We start from the raw sequence: 15170 nt of genomic DNA, 5'->3' as shown, positions 1-15170 counted from the left end.
AAAATCTCATCTAAGTGAGTGGAATGGTGCTTCTGCGGCAAACCTTTGTTGATTAATTGTATTCTGAAAAATGTGTTTTCTTTCTGCACATTCAAAGCACTAATCCATCTACATACTACTTATAAAGTATGTATTATCTTTGTCAACTCATCAGTTAAATGGCAAACGAACCGTGACAGGAAGATTATGAAAGAAAACAGTCTGGACTGCATCGTACTTGACATCTGACCTCTGGAGATTAGGAAACACATCTTTGGTACATTGAGAAAAACACAGCCCTACCCACCCCCTCAAATACCACCTAATGATTGCATATCATTTGTTTTTGTATCTTTTCAACATGCACCACTTTTCTGAAGAAATTAGCTGGTACATGTTATATCGATCCTTTGTTTCTCATGTGATGTGGCAAAACCTTGTGGGTTTGGGTATTGGATTCTTCCCTATTATTGAATCATAAACAACAGCTACATTTATATTTACATATTATCACCAGTTCATAAAAAACTTTTTTTTTAGATTACCATCTCATATGCTGTTGCTCTTTTTTCCTCAGTCATCCACCACTAAACGAACAATCAACCCAAATTAAGTCTCTGACATAAATAATCAGAAGAGACGGGAGTAAAAGGATTAAAAAAAATGAATGTGGATGTTTGGTTTGGCTAAGAGTCCACACAGTAGTTAAGCCTCAGCGAAGAAAAGTGGACCCTGGCATCTGACTTTTGATCGCGTTATCTGCAGAGGAGCTACACATGCATATGTTGATTTAGTCTCTAAAATGTGTCCAGAAAGAAATATCTCCAAATCACATGTAAACATCATATCTAATGCTCACAGATATACAACACTAGATGATTATAACTTGTCAGTCCAGGAGGGAACCATATGGCGGCCATCTGGGCCCAGTTTTAAACACCTATGTTGTCTTTATACTCCTTGTATTTTTGTACAAATACACAAAAACGGTTCAAGATATGCAAGATAATAATAAGTGTAAGACAATTATGTCAGAATAAAATATGAATAAAAAAAAGATCAAGCTTTCAATCATGAACATAATCTCATAATTCTTCATGTATATTTTAGACAATCTTTTAAAACACACATTTATATTTTGCCTTAATATGTAAAGCTGTCTTTGGCATTTTGAATGGCTCATATACTACATTCATAAATATAATAATGTCATGTTACCTTTGAGCCACATTAGCGCAGCTAATTGTTTGCTGGTTATAACGTATCTGTTTAGCTAACAAATCAATGCTGTTGAGAGCTAGCAATAACTTTAATTTAGAAGCCAGCTGGTCTGTTACTGGGTAGCTAACGGGTAACTTTAGCTAGCTTAATAACTTTTTGTAGTTTTAGTTAACCCATATTTAAACTTCAGTTGGACAATTTTTGAACCCATGCTTTTCCAAAGCCAGTCTCTGCAAAACGCCAATAATGAGTAAAAAAACATAGCTGCCATTTGGGGATCAACCTCAGCAAGCTTTTACTTTAAGCCAGATTTCCTGCATTTGTGTCTATGCAATGGTCTGTGGTTTGCAGATGTCCCTTCAGAGAATTTCTATCAGTAGTAGCTGTACCTATTATTATCAACATTTTTGACTAACCACATAAACTTTTATACATTATGCAACATGAACAAAAAAAAACATACAATTCTGTGATCAACCACAATCTTGGAATGGAAAATTGTTTTGGAGGATCGATCTCGAAAAAATTCTCTTTGGAAGGCCCTCGTCGAGTGTCTGGGTTTGAGGCTGCTGAAAAAAATATATAATACATTGCAAATATACTACTAATACTATAACTACTAATAATAATATTAATAATAGCATAAAATAATAGCAATTTCCGGTGTGTGATAGTCATCCATCCCGGTTGACCATTTGCTGCTCGACAGCAACCACGAAGCAGTAGCTCTGTGGTATCCAGGAGCATCAGCTGTTTCTCATAAGAGAGGCATCTTTACAGCCAGCAAGGTTCTTTATGGTGGAAAGTTTATATATGTTTTTGCTTATGACTCTCCTCCACTCCAGCCCCTTTCCACATGCAGGGGAAACACGTCTGGTATGTCACAGATTCAGGTCAAGCAAGCAAAGGCAAGTAAGGATAATGCTTTGAAGTGTTTAAGTGTCAAAGGGACGATGAGTCCACAAGTGGCATTCAAGGTCAACCCTGCCACATTATCTCTGTCCTGCATAAACGCTGCTCTGTGTAACTGAACTACAAAGAGTACTTCAGCAATGCTGCTGGGGAGAATGTAAGTGACAAACTGTCAGGAAATGATTGCCCTCGTTGCAGGCTGCTTTAATGGCAGAGTGGGTCATTACAGAAACTTTGACTTAAGACGCATCGCAGAACCGGAAAAGTCCCGCCCCCTTCGTTCAGACCTCTGTTCAAAGCTGCTCCCCCAGAACGCCAAACGAGTGCTCGAGGTTGGCAGTGTGCAATCAGGAAAGGAAGCATTGACAGACAGGCAGGCCGTCCAATTATTTTCCCCGGACGACTTTTTTGATTGGACGGGGTTTTTACAGTCCTGCAACGGCCACAGATTTTTAATGTTTTGTCAGAGCATTTCATTAATTCATTGCTACCGGTATGTTACGAGGTTTCAAGTAACATAACAGAAAGTGTTTCTGAATAGAATCACCTACTCAACCTTTAAGTGTTTGTGTGAACTTGCTATATCTAAATAGATCCATCTCATTGAGTGATAACCATCAACTTGGTCATTATTGAGATGGCGGGGCAGTAATATAGCTCAGCATGTTTTGTTTTTTTTTAATATTATTTTTAATTATGAAAATGTTTCCATGTTTCAGTGGCTCTGCATCACAGTGGCGCCCCACTTCCTTCCTGCGCTTGATTTTCTGACCCCTATCAGGGGTGAAGAAGCATTTGACATCACAGTTAATCGTGTTCATTCGATGGGCTTACATATCTCACACCCACCGGGATATTAATGCCACCTGTTTATTGTTTCAGTAGCTCCAGAGCACACGGGAGATAATGTGTCGGCGAAGCCCTACGTTGTGCACACCCAACATATTTTCTAATAAAACATACGAGGAGGCCAAGAAAAACAGGACAGAGTGGCAGCTGGAGATGTACTACATTCCCGCATGTCTCCCAAATATGCTGAGAATCCATTGTGATGCGTTTCCTGCTTCTGCCCTATAATCAACATCTCAATAGCAGATGTCGACACGCAGAAAGTGCACATACACATATGCCGACATATGATGTGAAACCCCGTGTCTTGCTTCTTGAGGTAAATGACAGAGAAAAACAAAGATTCTGTAGAATTGTTATTACAGCAATCTTGGAAATACCAGAAGAACATGGCCAGTCCAGAATGGGTGTTTCTAATGGCATCGCTAATGGACGTGAAACAATTTAAGCACTTGAATGTGTTAAGTGAGACATATCTCATTGAATGAGGCTTGCTATTGAGTTTCATACCTCAATACAGTACCTTTTGTATTGCCAGTACTACATGTATATATATTTTTACTGTCAAGTGTAAAGAAACATCCCTGATCATATGGGCCCACGCTGCAAAAATCCAATTCACCACAGAGCCACAGAATGATACCTTGAAAGCATGCATGCATCACGCGACCCCAAAACCACACACAGTCAAATTTCTGATAACATTTTGTCTCCACAACTTTGGTCAGGGGAACGAAAACAAAATATGGTCTTCATTTATCTGGAATTCTCTGCTTTTCCCAGCTTGGGGAATGTGCCAGGGAGTTGGGGTATAGCACAAAACCCTGGCCCTGGGGAATTTGGGAAAGAACCAGAGGGCAATCAGAAGTCAGACAGATTTAAGCTTAAGCCTCAGAGGCAAAGTACAAATCCAAGACATTTACCGTGTATAACCCAGAGAGTGAGAAGGTAAACAGTATGGGAGACGTTGGATCATCATGCCAAAGCACTGACATAAAAGCCCCGATCTTCCCATGATGGTGTGTTTCATATGAGTGCATTTGTGGTTTCTAGGTGGTTTCTAGGAGGTAATACCAGTTCCTTTGTGTGTGTGTGTGTGTGTGTGTGTGTGTGTGTGTGTGTGTGTGTGTGTGTGTGTGTGTGTATGTGTGTGAGTGTGTGTGTGTGTGTGTGTGTGTGTGTATGTGTGAGTGTGTGTGTGTGTGTGTGTGTGTGTACAGCAGGAATAACTTCATCTTCTTTTTCTAATACATTCATTTAAATCAATTTGCATCCCACATCATTTAATTAATCTCTGGGTATTTGTATTAATGTGTGACGGAGAAATAGCGTTACAGTTGTTATAGCATTACAGTGATCCTCTGTTCCAGTCGACTACGGCGGTCTGGTGTTTGATAGGAACGATCACCCCAGGAGCAACTCCAAGCGAACGGAAATTGGAGTTGGAGGCTCAGTGAGGTAAGTTTGTTTTCACAACAGCGAACTGAAAGCCAAAGGTACACCCTCATAAAACCCGCTGGCTGTTATATCTGCACACAACGTCTCCGTCAGATTCCAGAAGTTCCCATTTACAGTATAGCTTCCATGATTACTGCAGCCAGTTTGTGTGTTGGGCGTACACGCATACATCCCACAGTGGTTTGATCCGTTAAATGAACGTCAATTACAGTAATAAAAGTTTATTTCACCAATATGTCATCCCTGCCCTCTTAGCTTTCATGATGCTGTAAATGCCCACTTTGAAAATATAGTTTTGCTTGTTTACCTTCACGCTGGCTTCAGTGAGAGAAAATTAGTTTGATTTGACTGTGTGGGGGTGATTTAATGGCTCAACAACATTCCACTTGCTGGGTCTATAAACCATGTAGCTGTTTGCCCCTAAGGGTCACGAGAACTCCTACTACTCCATCTCTGACAGATGAGGTGGCACGGCTTGGATCATGAGTTGTTCTTTCACCCATATGTTCCACTTTTCCAACATGCTGAAACAGTTTGATCCGTCTTCAACAGTTATAGGTTGAAAGCAGATGCAACGTGCAACCCATCTTCAGGGGGTTTATGCTTAAGTCTTTGTCATATACCTTCTCATACATCCTGGAGAGTGTTTCGTGATCTGTAGGACAGGTGGTCCAAGACTGCAATGTACTTTCTTACTTCTGATCCAAAGAGTTCAGCTTGTTTACGACATAGTCGGATGTTGTTAAAAGAGAACTCAATGGCAGAACACCCAGAATCAACGGAAGAGATTTGTGCATTGATGTAATGATGAAGAGAAACAAAACTGCTTGGAGAAAAGTTGGGGATCCCATGAAGAGAGAGAGAGAGAGAGAGAGAGAGAGAGAGAGAGAGAGAGAGAGAGAGAGAGAGAGAGAGAGAGAGAGAGAGACACACACACACACACACACACACACACACACACACAGATTTATGCACAGTTTAATTGTAGTCATTTTTCACTGAGGAAACATTAAGACAATCAGAAAGTCAAAAAGTCAACAGCCATTTACTATCAAATGAAATTTTCATACCATTTCAAACAAAAGTTTAAAATCATTAACTGTAGGCCCCTGAACAGGATGAGTGGTTACAGATGATGGATGAATGGATCTGACCTTAATGTAAAGACTGACTTGAGATGCTGTGTACACTGTGACACTTGTCGTAGCCTACTCCCTCTAAAAACAGACAAAGTAATACTGCAGATGGACAGTAGAGTGAAACGAGTGTGGCAGCAGCACTGTGGGGAGATGGCCTTGAGGGGCGTTTGTTCCGATCAGTAGGATGACAAATCCTGAAACAGTATTAATGGATCAGCCCTCTAGCTGTGTAAACTGTTGCATGGATTCAGTGCATTGATCCTGAGAAAAGAAAAAAAACGTCTTTATTCTCCACTGCATGTTGAGCAAAAAAAATACCGTCATTGATTTATTATAATTTTGGAGTGTCCAAATTGATTGTAGGTGTGTATTGTACTGTGTGTCTCTGCTTTTATTTAGTGGCTCTGTTAAAAAAAGGGAAACAATAATAATATATAATAATAATAGTAATAACTACTACTACTACTACTACTACTACTAATAATAATAATAATAATAATAATAACAATAATAATAATAATAATACATATACATATACATATGCCTATGTATACACATACTCTTGTGATTATTCAACAAGACATGCACGTTGTGCATTAACATGATCTCAGGTGGAGTGTAGTAGTAGTTCATCTCAGTACACACACACACACACACACACACGCACACACACACACACACGTGGACACAGCGTGTGTGGGCGTGTACTAAAGCCCTGCCCAAAGCTCTTAAACTTGGGTTCGGGCTGTCAGACGGCGAAGTGACTCAGAGGAGCGTCGCTGCATTTCTTTGCTCCGCAGAGCCGCTTCACTTCACCTGTGTGACCGGAGAGCAGCTCGTTCCAAAGGGGCCGCCGCAGTTCACTCCATGCAGAGGGCGCGTGCTGCGGGTGTGATTTATGACGCGACGCTCTAAATATGAAAGGAGCCGCGCGAGCAGCATCCTCTGATCCGTTCCCCTGCGAGATGAAGTGCACGCGGACACCTACTCTGAGCTTCATGGAGTTCCACTTGGCGCTGGGAGATTAACTCGACAAGTGCGCTGCATCCTTCATCGGGCTATGATTCATTTTGGGAATATCTGATATGACAAGGATACTATCCGTCTTCGCGAGAATCATGCTTTTCAAAATGCTCGCGTTAATTCTCTTACAAGGTACGTTTGACGTCGGCAAGGTTCGTTTATTTGTTCATTTCTTTACTTTATTCTGACTTAGCTTATTTCTATCATGTTTCTTTATGCAAGGTGTCATGACGTCCGACGCGCCGGTCACATCCGAGGTGAACCCCGTGGGTCTCCCAGAGTCCCCCGGGAGACCGGCGGGGTCACAGCTGTCTGAGGCAACGGAGGCAAAATCCAGATCCAAGCGCTGTACCTGCTATTCATACAAGGATAAGGAGTGCGTCTACTACTGCCACTTGGATATCATCTGGATCAACACGCCCGAGTAAGACATGCTCTGTTAAATACATCCCATTTCTCCAACTGTCCATCCGGACGCGCTACTGTTGTGAAAGTTGGTGGGGAGCCAGATGACGATAAGTCAGGGAAAGTTTGAGCGGGGACTTCATTTCCTATTAATTATTTAAAAAGAATTATTTCTGCATTACCCCCCCCCCCCCCCCCCCCCCCACAGTTTTGTTGTTGCCAAATTATAATATAAAGGAATATTCGCTTTAATTATGTAGGCCTAGTAGATCAACTTTTCTCATTTAACGTTTATCCTGCGGGGTCAACTCCAGCTAAGATTTTATTTCCTGTCTTCGTTTCTTGTGGTTGAAGTAACCATAATAACTGTACATGTGGCAACTTTAAGTGTTCATTTTAAAAGATTGCATTTGAATTCATAAAAAAAAGCCAGTAGCTGACATGGGCTTCAGCAGGATTTCTCCTCCTGTTCAAAACGATGCAATATGCACACTTGTAATATATCAAGTTCCTGCTCTCTGAGATGTCGAGAATCAACAGTAATAATAATATTTTGAGGAAACAACTGGTAATATCAGGCTACAAGAATAATGTTGTAATTTAAGGCAAAAAGATCGTTTTCACGTGCTGATCTTTGAGATTTGGGTGTGTTTTTTTGTTTGCATTCAAACTAGTTCAAAGTAAACATACAAAACACACATTTACTGTTTATTTCGCTACTTTGCATTTGCCTCATTTACATTTTTAAACATAACATTCCAGAAAACTTGAAATACAACACTGCCTCAATGGAAGTAATGGACGGGGGGCAGTTTCATGATGATATCTATCTGTCTCCCCTTACTGAGAAAGTCATTTCAAGACAAATTACACCTGCCTTCCACATACGCCTGTTTGAATACTCAGGTATCTGGATGAGACCAAGGATAGAGAAGTATTGTGCACGGCTTCATCGGATGTGGAATACTGAAACTAAGTCAAATCACTCTTGATGGGGCATAAATCGCACCAATGTGTGGCTTATTGTCGACACAAACGCAACTCTACGTCACTACTTCGGATAAAGTGCAACTCACAGCTGCGTCCTCCAAGCTTTTCAGCTGGAAGCATCCGGGTACAGACAGTCCAAACACAGCAAACGGGTTAATGAGTGACACAGACACGTAACCACCAGTCAGAGGAAAGATGCCACACTGTAGTCCAGACTTTTTACAGGTCAAAAATAGCTTGCCTCTTCCGTGATCTGGGAGTAATGCATGCTGGGTTGCCTTGGAGACGTGACCTCTGGGATGGCACAATGGAATGATCTAATATGACTTCACTCCAAACATAATGTGAACAAGTAAAATGTGTAAATATTGGTATTTATCCATTTGCAAACCTGTGGCCTTGTGTGCGAGCATCTTCGGGCATGTATGATATCTTTTTTTTTGTCAGTGGGGCGTAGGAGTTGGAGCCAAACTGGGACATGGGAACTCTGAGGTTTTATAGCATTTATTCATTGCCTCTAGCACCGCACTGCTATAACGCTACCGTTAACTTAACATACTGTCCCGACCGCACCCTTGGTAACGTCACTCACACAGCGGATACTAACACACCAGTGGGCTGAACGGAGAGGATTATGCAGGTGCTGCTGGCAGACTGGCAGTTGACTAAAAATCATTTTAGCTATAAGCTGCGTTTGACGTTTTGGCAGGGACATTTTTCTTGTTTTACTTGTCCTGTAACTTTATCTCCACCACTCACACACCATCTTTTTCAGCCCAGCTGCAGGTTCCACCAGTAGAGATTGACCTCTGGTGGCGCGTGCTGGTAACTACAATACAACGCAGCATCATAGAAACAGGAATGTCTGTATTTATGGTGGTATTAAAAATCATATTTATACTGGGCAGTATAAATTACCATAATACTGCCCAGGTCTATTTTGTTACTTCATTTCATGGCCTTCTGTCTAGATTGCCAGCTGAAGTGGTTGTTCACTTTTACACTGTGAATTGCAGGCTTTAGCTTCTATCTATCTTTTTAAGCGGTTCCCCCGCTGACACGGTTGGAAGTCCTGGACGTCATCCGACCTAGACACATGCTTCAAATGCATGTCCTAGACCCTTCTGTCTCGGGGGCGGATCGTGTGGGCTCCGTTTTAGCCCTGAGAGGTCGATGGGGCAGCAGCGGGAGCAGGGGTCAGCAAAGGGTCAATGAAGATGATAAATAAACGTGGATTGACATGTGGCTGGTTTGTGGAGCCAACGCAGTGTAGCAAGTCACACCCGGTGAAGGCTCCCCCGGGGCGCTAGATGCAGTCATGGTTCAAGTGATGGCAAGCCCAACTGAAAGAAACTCACTCTGTCAGGTCGCAGTTTAAAATCAGAGAGTTGGAGGTTCTTACTGCGTCTCATCTTGAGCTTGACCTCTTAGTAGAACATATCTGCAAGGTTAAGTCTATCCAGTTATGGTTAATGTCCACGCTGATGTGTTTCAAGTCAGGTTAAAAAAAGGATTGTTATTCTAATAAAGAATTAGAATAAAGATAACAATTGATGTCTGAATCAAGATGGGTTCTTGCACCATGATCAAAAGATGATTTTGTCATCTTTTGAAATTGTATTTATAGTAATCTGTCTATAAACGCAAGTTTGAGGCGAAACGACCTTCTGGTTAAGGCTTTAACCACCGGCTTGGTCTGTGGAGATGTGATAACAGATTGTTGTGTAAGTTGTACCCGTCATGAGCTGAAATACCCTCAATATGTGGTTACGAGGCTGAGTGGATAGCGATCAGAGAAATCTGTTGTGCACACCCAATAATAACAGAGCTGAGGAGGTCATTATTCACCAGAGCTGCGTTTGTTCAAGGGGGGTTTTCTGGTTACATAAATTGCACCAATAATTACGATGTGGTTTGACCCTAATTTGATTGTTTTGTTGTAGCAATCGGTCTGCTTCAAACAATACCAAATTATTGTTTATTTAAAAAAAAAAAATGACTCACAATTTGGATCAGATCACTTACAGAGGCGTAAAACATCTGATGCTGTCGTTTACCGACAAACACTGAGGAAGGCAACATAATTAAGATACCATGTGGGGGATTTGTTCCGCTGTCATATTCTGAACACTAAAGCTCGGTTAGTTTATGTCTAGTTATGTCGGACCCAAAGGTGAGAAATTAGGAAAAGATTCCATTAGTAGCTGTTTTTTCCACATATGCACTTAGACAAAGTGTGTGCAACATGTGTCCTAGCACACACCAGATTGATAGTAACACCTTCAAATATAATTTTCAACGCCGTCTCGTCTCCAGGAATTTGTTTTGCTACCTCCTAGCCGCATATTACAATCCTTGGCAAGACAGCGAGAAAGCATTCTTTCTTCCTCTTTCTTCTTGTGCCACGGCTGCTGCTGGCAGCACATCTTATCACTCCTTAGCAAGTTGGGACAAATTGACATAGTTTAAAGACTGACAATAAAAATCAAAACCCTAGGTGTGTTTTCACATATGCGTTCTCCCATTGTGTGTTGAAGATGAACTCTCCCAAAAAAAAAATGCTAAAGTGTCATAAATTCTCAGCATGGAAGGTAAGAGAGAGGTAATCACCATTATCCGAGAGTGAAGCGTCCCAAATTATTGGCTCACAAGACTTGGGTTTAAGTTTCCGTGTTCACACACATGGCTCCTTGTTCACCTGCGACCTCTGACCTACCCTAACGTTACAATTACAGTGCTTTCACTCAGCTGACCCACAGACTATAGCCACAAGCTGATGTCAGCATTTCAAGACAGAACCTTTGACCCTCAGCAGCAATTTATGACTGAACAACTTTGAGTTTAAAAGGCTTTTTATGCCAAACTCGGTCAGGTTCACAGTCGTAAATGCGCTCCATGGATTGGACACACAGTGGAAGTGGCAGGTATCCAATCAGACATTTACTTTTGAAGGAACTTTTATTACAAATATCTTATGAAAGCAGACTTCGTGGATCCTTTCGTGAAACCTTTCTCTCAGCTATGCACAGATTTTTTTTCTTTACCAATTTGAAACAAAACAGATGCGTGTGAAAAGGAGAAATTGGAGAGGGGATAAGGGATGGCAGCCTGATACTTAGCAGCATTAACAGTATGATCCAGATGGGAGGATTGGGTTGGAAAAGTCACGTATGTGGTCATGGACTTTATGATTCATGATTTGATCTAATGAAGATATATTTCAGGTAATTATTCACTTTCACAGACTTTCAGGCTACCTTTGTTTTTTTCCATTAACAATACCATGCTGGTCACATATTACCAATGTTCACAGGCAAAATGTTTAATCAATAACAGAATGATAAACACATGGTAGTTTTTACACTCAGATTTGTCAAAGGGCTTTAAATATGACACTTTTCAAAAAACATAAGGTCATGTTTTATTAAAATTGATGCTTTTCAATGAACTTTATACTGCATATGGCTGCTGCTTGAGGGATAGTAGAAGATATAGTTTGAGAACTCTTCAAAGCTAACAATATTTAATATGTCTTGTTGTTTCTCCTCAGACACACGGTGCCCTACGGATTGTCAAGCTACAGAGGAGCTCAGCGAATCAGACGCGCTCTCAGCGGACAAGCAGCTGAACGCGAGGAGGCAAAGACTCCGCGCTGCGTTTGTGCTGTGTTCGACGCGGATCCCGCGTGCCATGACTTTTGCCTGTCGAGGTCAGTCTGATTCAAGTTTAATAGCCTCATAGACTCATATATTTATATTACCACATCAAACTAATTATAAGTGAATAGTGAACTTAATGAAACATGACGTATAGCTTCAAACAGTAAACAAATAACTGTATAAGCCCTCTAATGTTTTTTTCTCTTTAAAGTCCCCTACAGACAGTGCCGATCAGGAGTCTCCACAGATCCCCTGGTCCCGGGTGACAGCTTGACACCTCGTCATCCTCTGCTGAACTCCTCGGGGGAATGGACCCTTCCCTCCTCTTCACCCCATTCCCTCTCCACTTGCCACTCTTGCCTTCACAGGTTCACATTCAAGGAAAAACACTTTGGAGTTTAACACTGCAGACATTCCTCCGCATCACAACTCTTGGAGCATGTTCCATCAGGCCACAGTGGTTTAAGGCACTCTTCAACAAATTTGATATAGATCCCAGCCTGGAGGCTATCCCTATTTTTGTTGCTACCCGAGAGCAGCGCGAGGATTACTTCCACCCTGATATAATAGCCAATGATCTTACGTCTGTCAACGTTCATCAGACAAGTCCTTTGCATTCACACCTGGTAGCGTTGAGGACTACGCTTGTTGTAAACTTGTATCGACCTATAAGGGACAACAAAGACTTTTCTACGACTATGCTGGAAAACAAAAAGTGCCACGAGGAGCCGCGTAAAGCAGGAAGAAGGCATGATTGTGTGATTTAAAAATATTTAATATAACGTGCCAACAACAAAAAAGGGGAAAGCTTTTGGCAATCTGTGCTATGGGGCATATTACTGATTTATGAGACCATTTACAATCAGTCTGGAAAGCATTCACACCCCGACAGCTTGCATATTTTGTTTTATCACTTCTTGCACCGATATTATATCATTTGTGCTCTTTTCAACAGAATATATAACAGGCATATTCTTATGTTTTATCTCACCCCCACTGACACTGAAAACTGTACGACTATGTCTCTCCACCATGGGGTCCAGAGCCTCTGGAACTCCTCCCTCCTAACATCAGAAACATTGACTCACTCCCAACCTTCAAATCCCACTTAAAAACCCACCTTTTTTAAACTGGCGTATTCCCTCGAATTGTAATTGCTCTGCTGCAGGTTTTAAGATTTACTCGATTTTAAGATTTGTGCTGTGTTGTTGATGTTTCTTTTTAAAATTTTAACTGTCATTTTGATGGTATTTAAACATGAGTGTCCTGAAAGGCGCCTCGAAATAAAATGTTTTTTATTACATTATTATTATTAATATTATTATTAACTAAGTAAGTACTTTTTTAAATTAAAAGTACTAACACCACACTGTACAAAATAATCGGTGACAATTAAAAGTCTTACATCAAAAATTAAATAAAAGTATGTCAGCAAGTATTAAAGTATTAAATGCAGAAAGGCATATGTTTATTAGCAAATAAAATAAAGAAAATCTTAAGGCAACATACATACATTAACGGAACAATGAAAACAACATGAAGCCTGAACCAAACAGATTCATTTTCTATAGATAGCACTTTGCAGTCCGAGCAATTACTACGTTAAACAAAATGTGACTGACAATAGATAAAAAGAGCTTTCAATAGGGTGCAGGGTGGGTGCAGCAAGCAATATTTGGGCTTTGTACCCGATATAGTGGACTCAAAGCATTCAACAATTAACCTTGAAAAGTAGCGTACAACCATCAGTCACTTTCAACATTATATAACATCATGTATTGCATTGAAGGAAGGAACTTGGCAGACAGGTGAGAGCAGCACGATTGAGTAAATGGTAGCACGAAAAAATATATTTAATGTGAGTAGAACACTGCACCATGACACAGATGGTCACAAAGTACTTTGCATTTATTTATTAATTTGGGAAAATATGCTAATTGCCCCTATATTGCCCACACAACATGGTGTATACTGCTCCTTCCTTTCCTGCCTTTCACAATAAAAGCTCTAGATATATACAAGGCATGATGGATTATCAGGGAAACTGACAGGGAAATATTTTTCTCTGAAATGTAGTTGAGTAGAAGTAGTAAGTGGTATGAAAAAAAAGACTCATTAATGCACCTGGTGTATATTAATCCACAGCTAAAAATAGTCCCCAACAAATCCAATATGTATTCCTGATTGAGTAATATTTGCAAAAAACTTCCATACATACATCAGTTTCAGGAATGTACATAGCTTTTGTAAAATATAAAAGTTTATATCTGTGACAATTTTTTTTTTAAGATTTCCATCTTCATTAGAAATGAATGGGCTTGGATCTGGGTAGGGAGGAGGAGGAGGAGGATTTGACACAGACTCTGTGACGGTTAATATTCTTCAAATAGGAGTTTTCACAATAAGAAGGACACAGAATAATTCCAGCTTTTTATCCTTTAAGCAACTGATTTGATGGCAACACTCCAGTCAATGTGAACCCTTGGTTCCTTTTATTTGGTGAGTCTTTGGGGTGGATAAAAAAAAAAAATTGAAATCACCATATTGCCCAAGGTCCAAACACACTGGTTAAAATGTGTCCAATTCTATGAAGCAATGCTACAAATAATTGAATTCCCGTTCATCAAATAGTTCCTTTGACTGATGCTCAGCAAACAATATTTACTTATTTATCCTATTAAATGTTTGCACCTTGTTTTTACAGAAATAGCAGCAATGTTCGCAAGAACACTACCGCTACAAACAAGCTTTTATCTTGTCTTTCTATTTTGTTGATGGGTCTCATCTCACTAAACTGTTTACCAGATGATGTGGTGTACTCTAGTAAACAAAATGAGACAATGAAAACAGACAAGTGTTTGTTAGCGTCTGTTGGTTTGTTGTCCACGTGGTTGTAATGCACTCAAGAGCATTGCCATGAAAAATTTTAACGAGTTTAACGTGGGGAGACAACCTTCCCAGTGTGCCCCGAAGCTTATACTTGTTATTTTTGTATCTATATTTATAATGATTTGCTCAATTTCTGCCCAAGAATGCACCATTTGTTTAGTAAAAAGCATTTATTCTTGCTAAACGGATTAATAAAAATCATTAAAGAGAATTCTAGATGAGTATTATTGCTTTTTTGTGCATGCCACAGCTTGGTAAATGTATTTCCATTCTGACACATTCAGTGTTGTTGTGTGACTCCACCTTTAAATGAACCATTCTGGTCCAAGCAAGTCAAAAAATATTCCTTTAAAAAAAAAACTGGGTCATAAAGGCTAAGTCGTGTTTCCATTTACTTGTTTTGTAATGCACATTCTGAAGCATGGCATTAGCAAAGAATCTCAATGCTGATAAGCTTTCACATTAAATAATTTGCAACTTGCTGGGGATATCAACCAGTCCACATAGTCTACATATAAATACAGGTGATTTCTGCTGGCTCCCGTGATGCCCAGGGTGCCATCAGCCTTGGCTCTCATGGTTGACTGCCATCACCCAGTCCCGTGCTGTGAAGAGACCAGAGGTCCTAGACAATACTAAGCAATGC

General features: G+C 40.4%; 1 protein-coding gene across 1 annotated transcript; it reads left to right on the top strand.

The window, feature by feature from the left end:
- The first annotated feature begins 6373 nt into the window (after positions 1-6373).
- LOC311017077 (endothelin-3-like) lies at positions 6374-14939 on the top strand. Its single transcript, XM_084015215.1, has 4 exons — positions 6374-6713; positions 6804-7005; positions 11527-11685; positions 11847-14939. Exons 1-4 carry the CDS (start codon positions 6644-6646, stop codon positions 11899-11901), a joined length of 486 nt encoding a protein of 161 aa, XP_083871341.1. The 5' UTR covers positions 6374-6643; the 3' UTR covers positions 11902-14939.
- Positions 14940-15170: the final 231 nt, after the last annotated feature.

The sequence above is a fragment of the Eutrigla gurnardus genome, assembly GCF_963514095.1.
Source record: "Eutrigla gurnardus genome assembly, chromosome: 8".
Taxonomy (NCBI): domain Eukaryota; kingdom Metazoa; phylum Chordata; class Actinopteri; order Perciformes; family Triglidae; genus Eutrigla; species Eutrigla gurnardus.
This window is presented reverse-complemented; position numbering and strand designations above follow the sequence as displayed.

Excerpts from the sequence above, each read along its gene's own strand:
- LOC311017077 (XM_084015215.1), top strand. The coding sequence starts at position 6,644 with ATGACAAGGATACTATCCGTCTTCGCGAGAATCATGCTTTTCAAAATG. Across the intron at positions 7,006-11,526 it reads ATCTGGATCAACACGCCCGA|ACACACGGTGCCCTACGGAT; the intron begins GTAAGACATGCT and ends GTTTCTCCTCAG. Across the intron at positions 11,686-11,846 it reads CATGACTTTTGCCTGTCGAG|TCCCCTACAGACAGTGCCGA; the intron begins GTCAGTCTGATT and ends TTCTCTTTAAAG.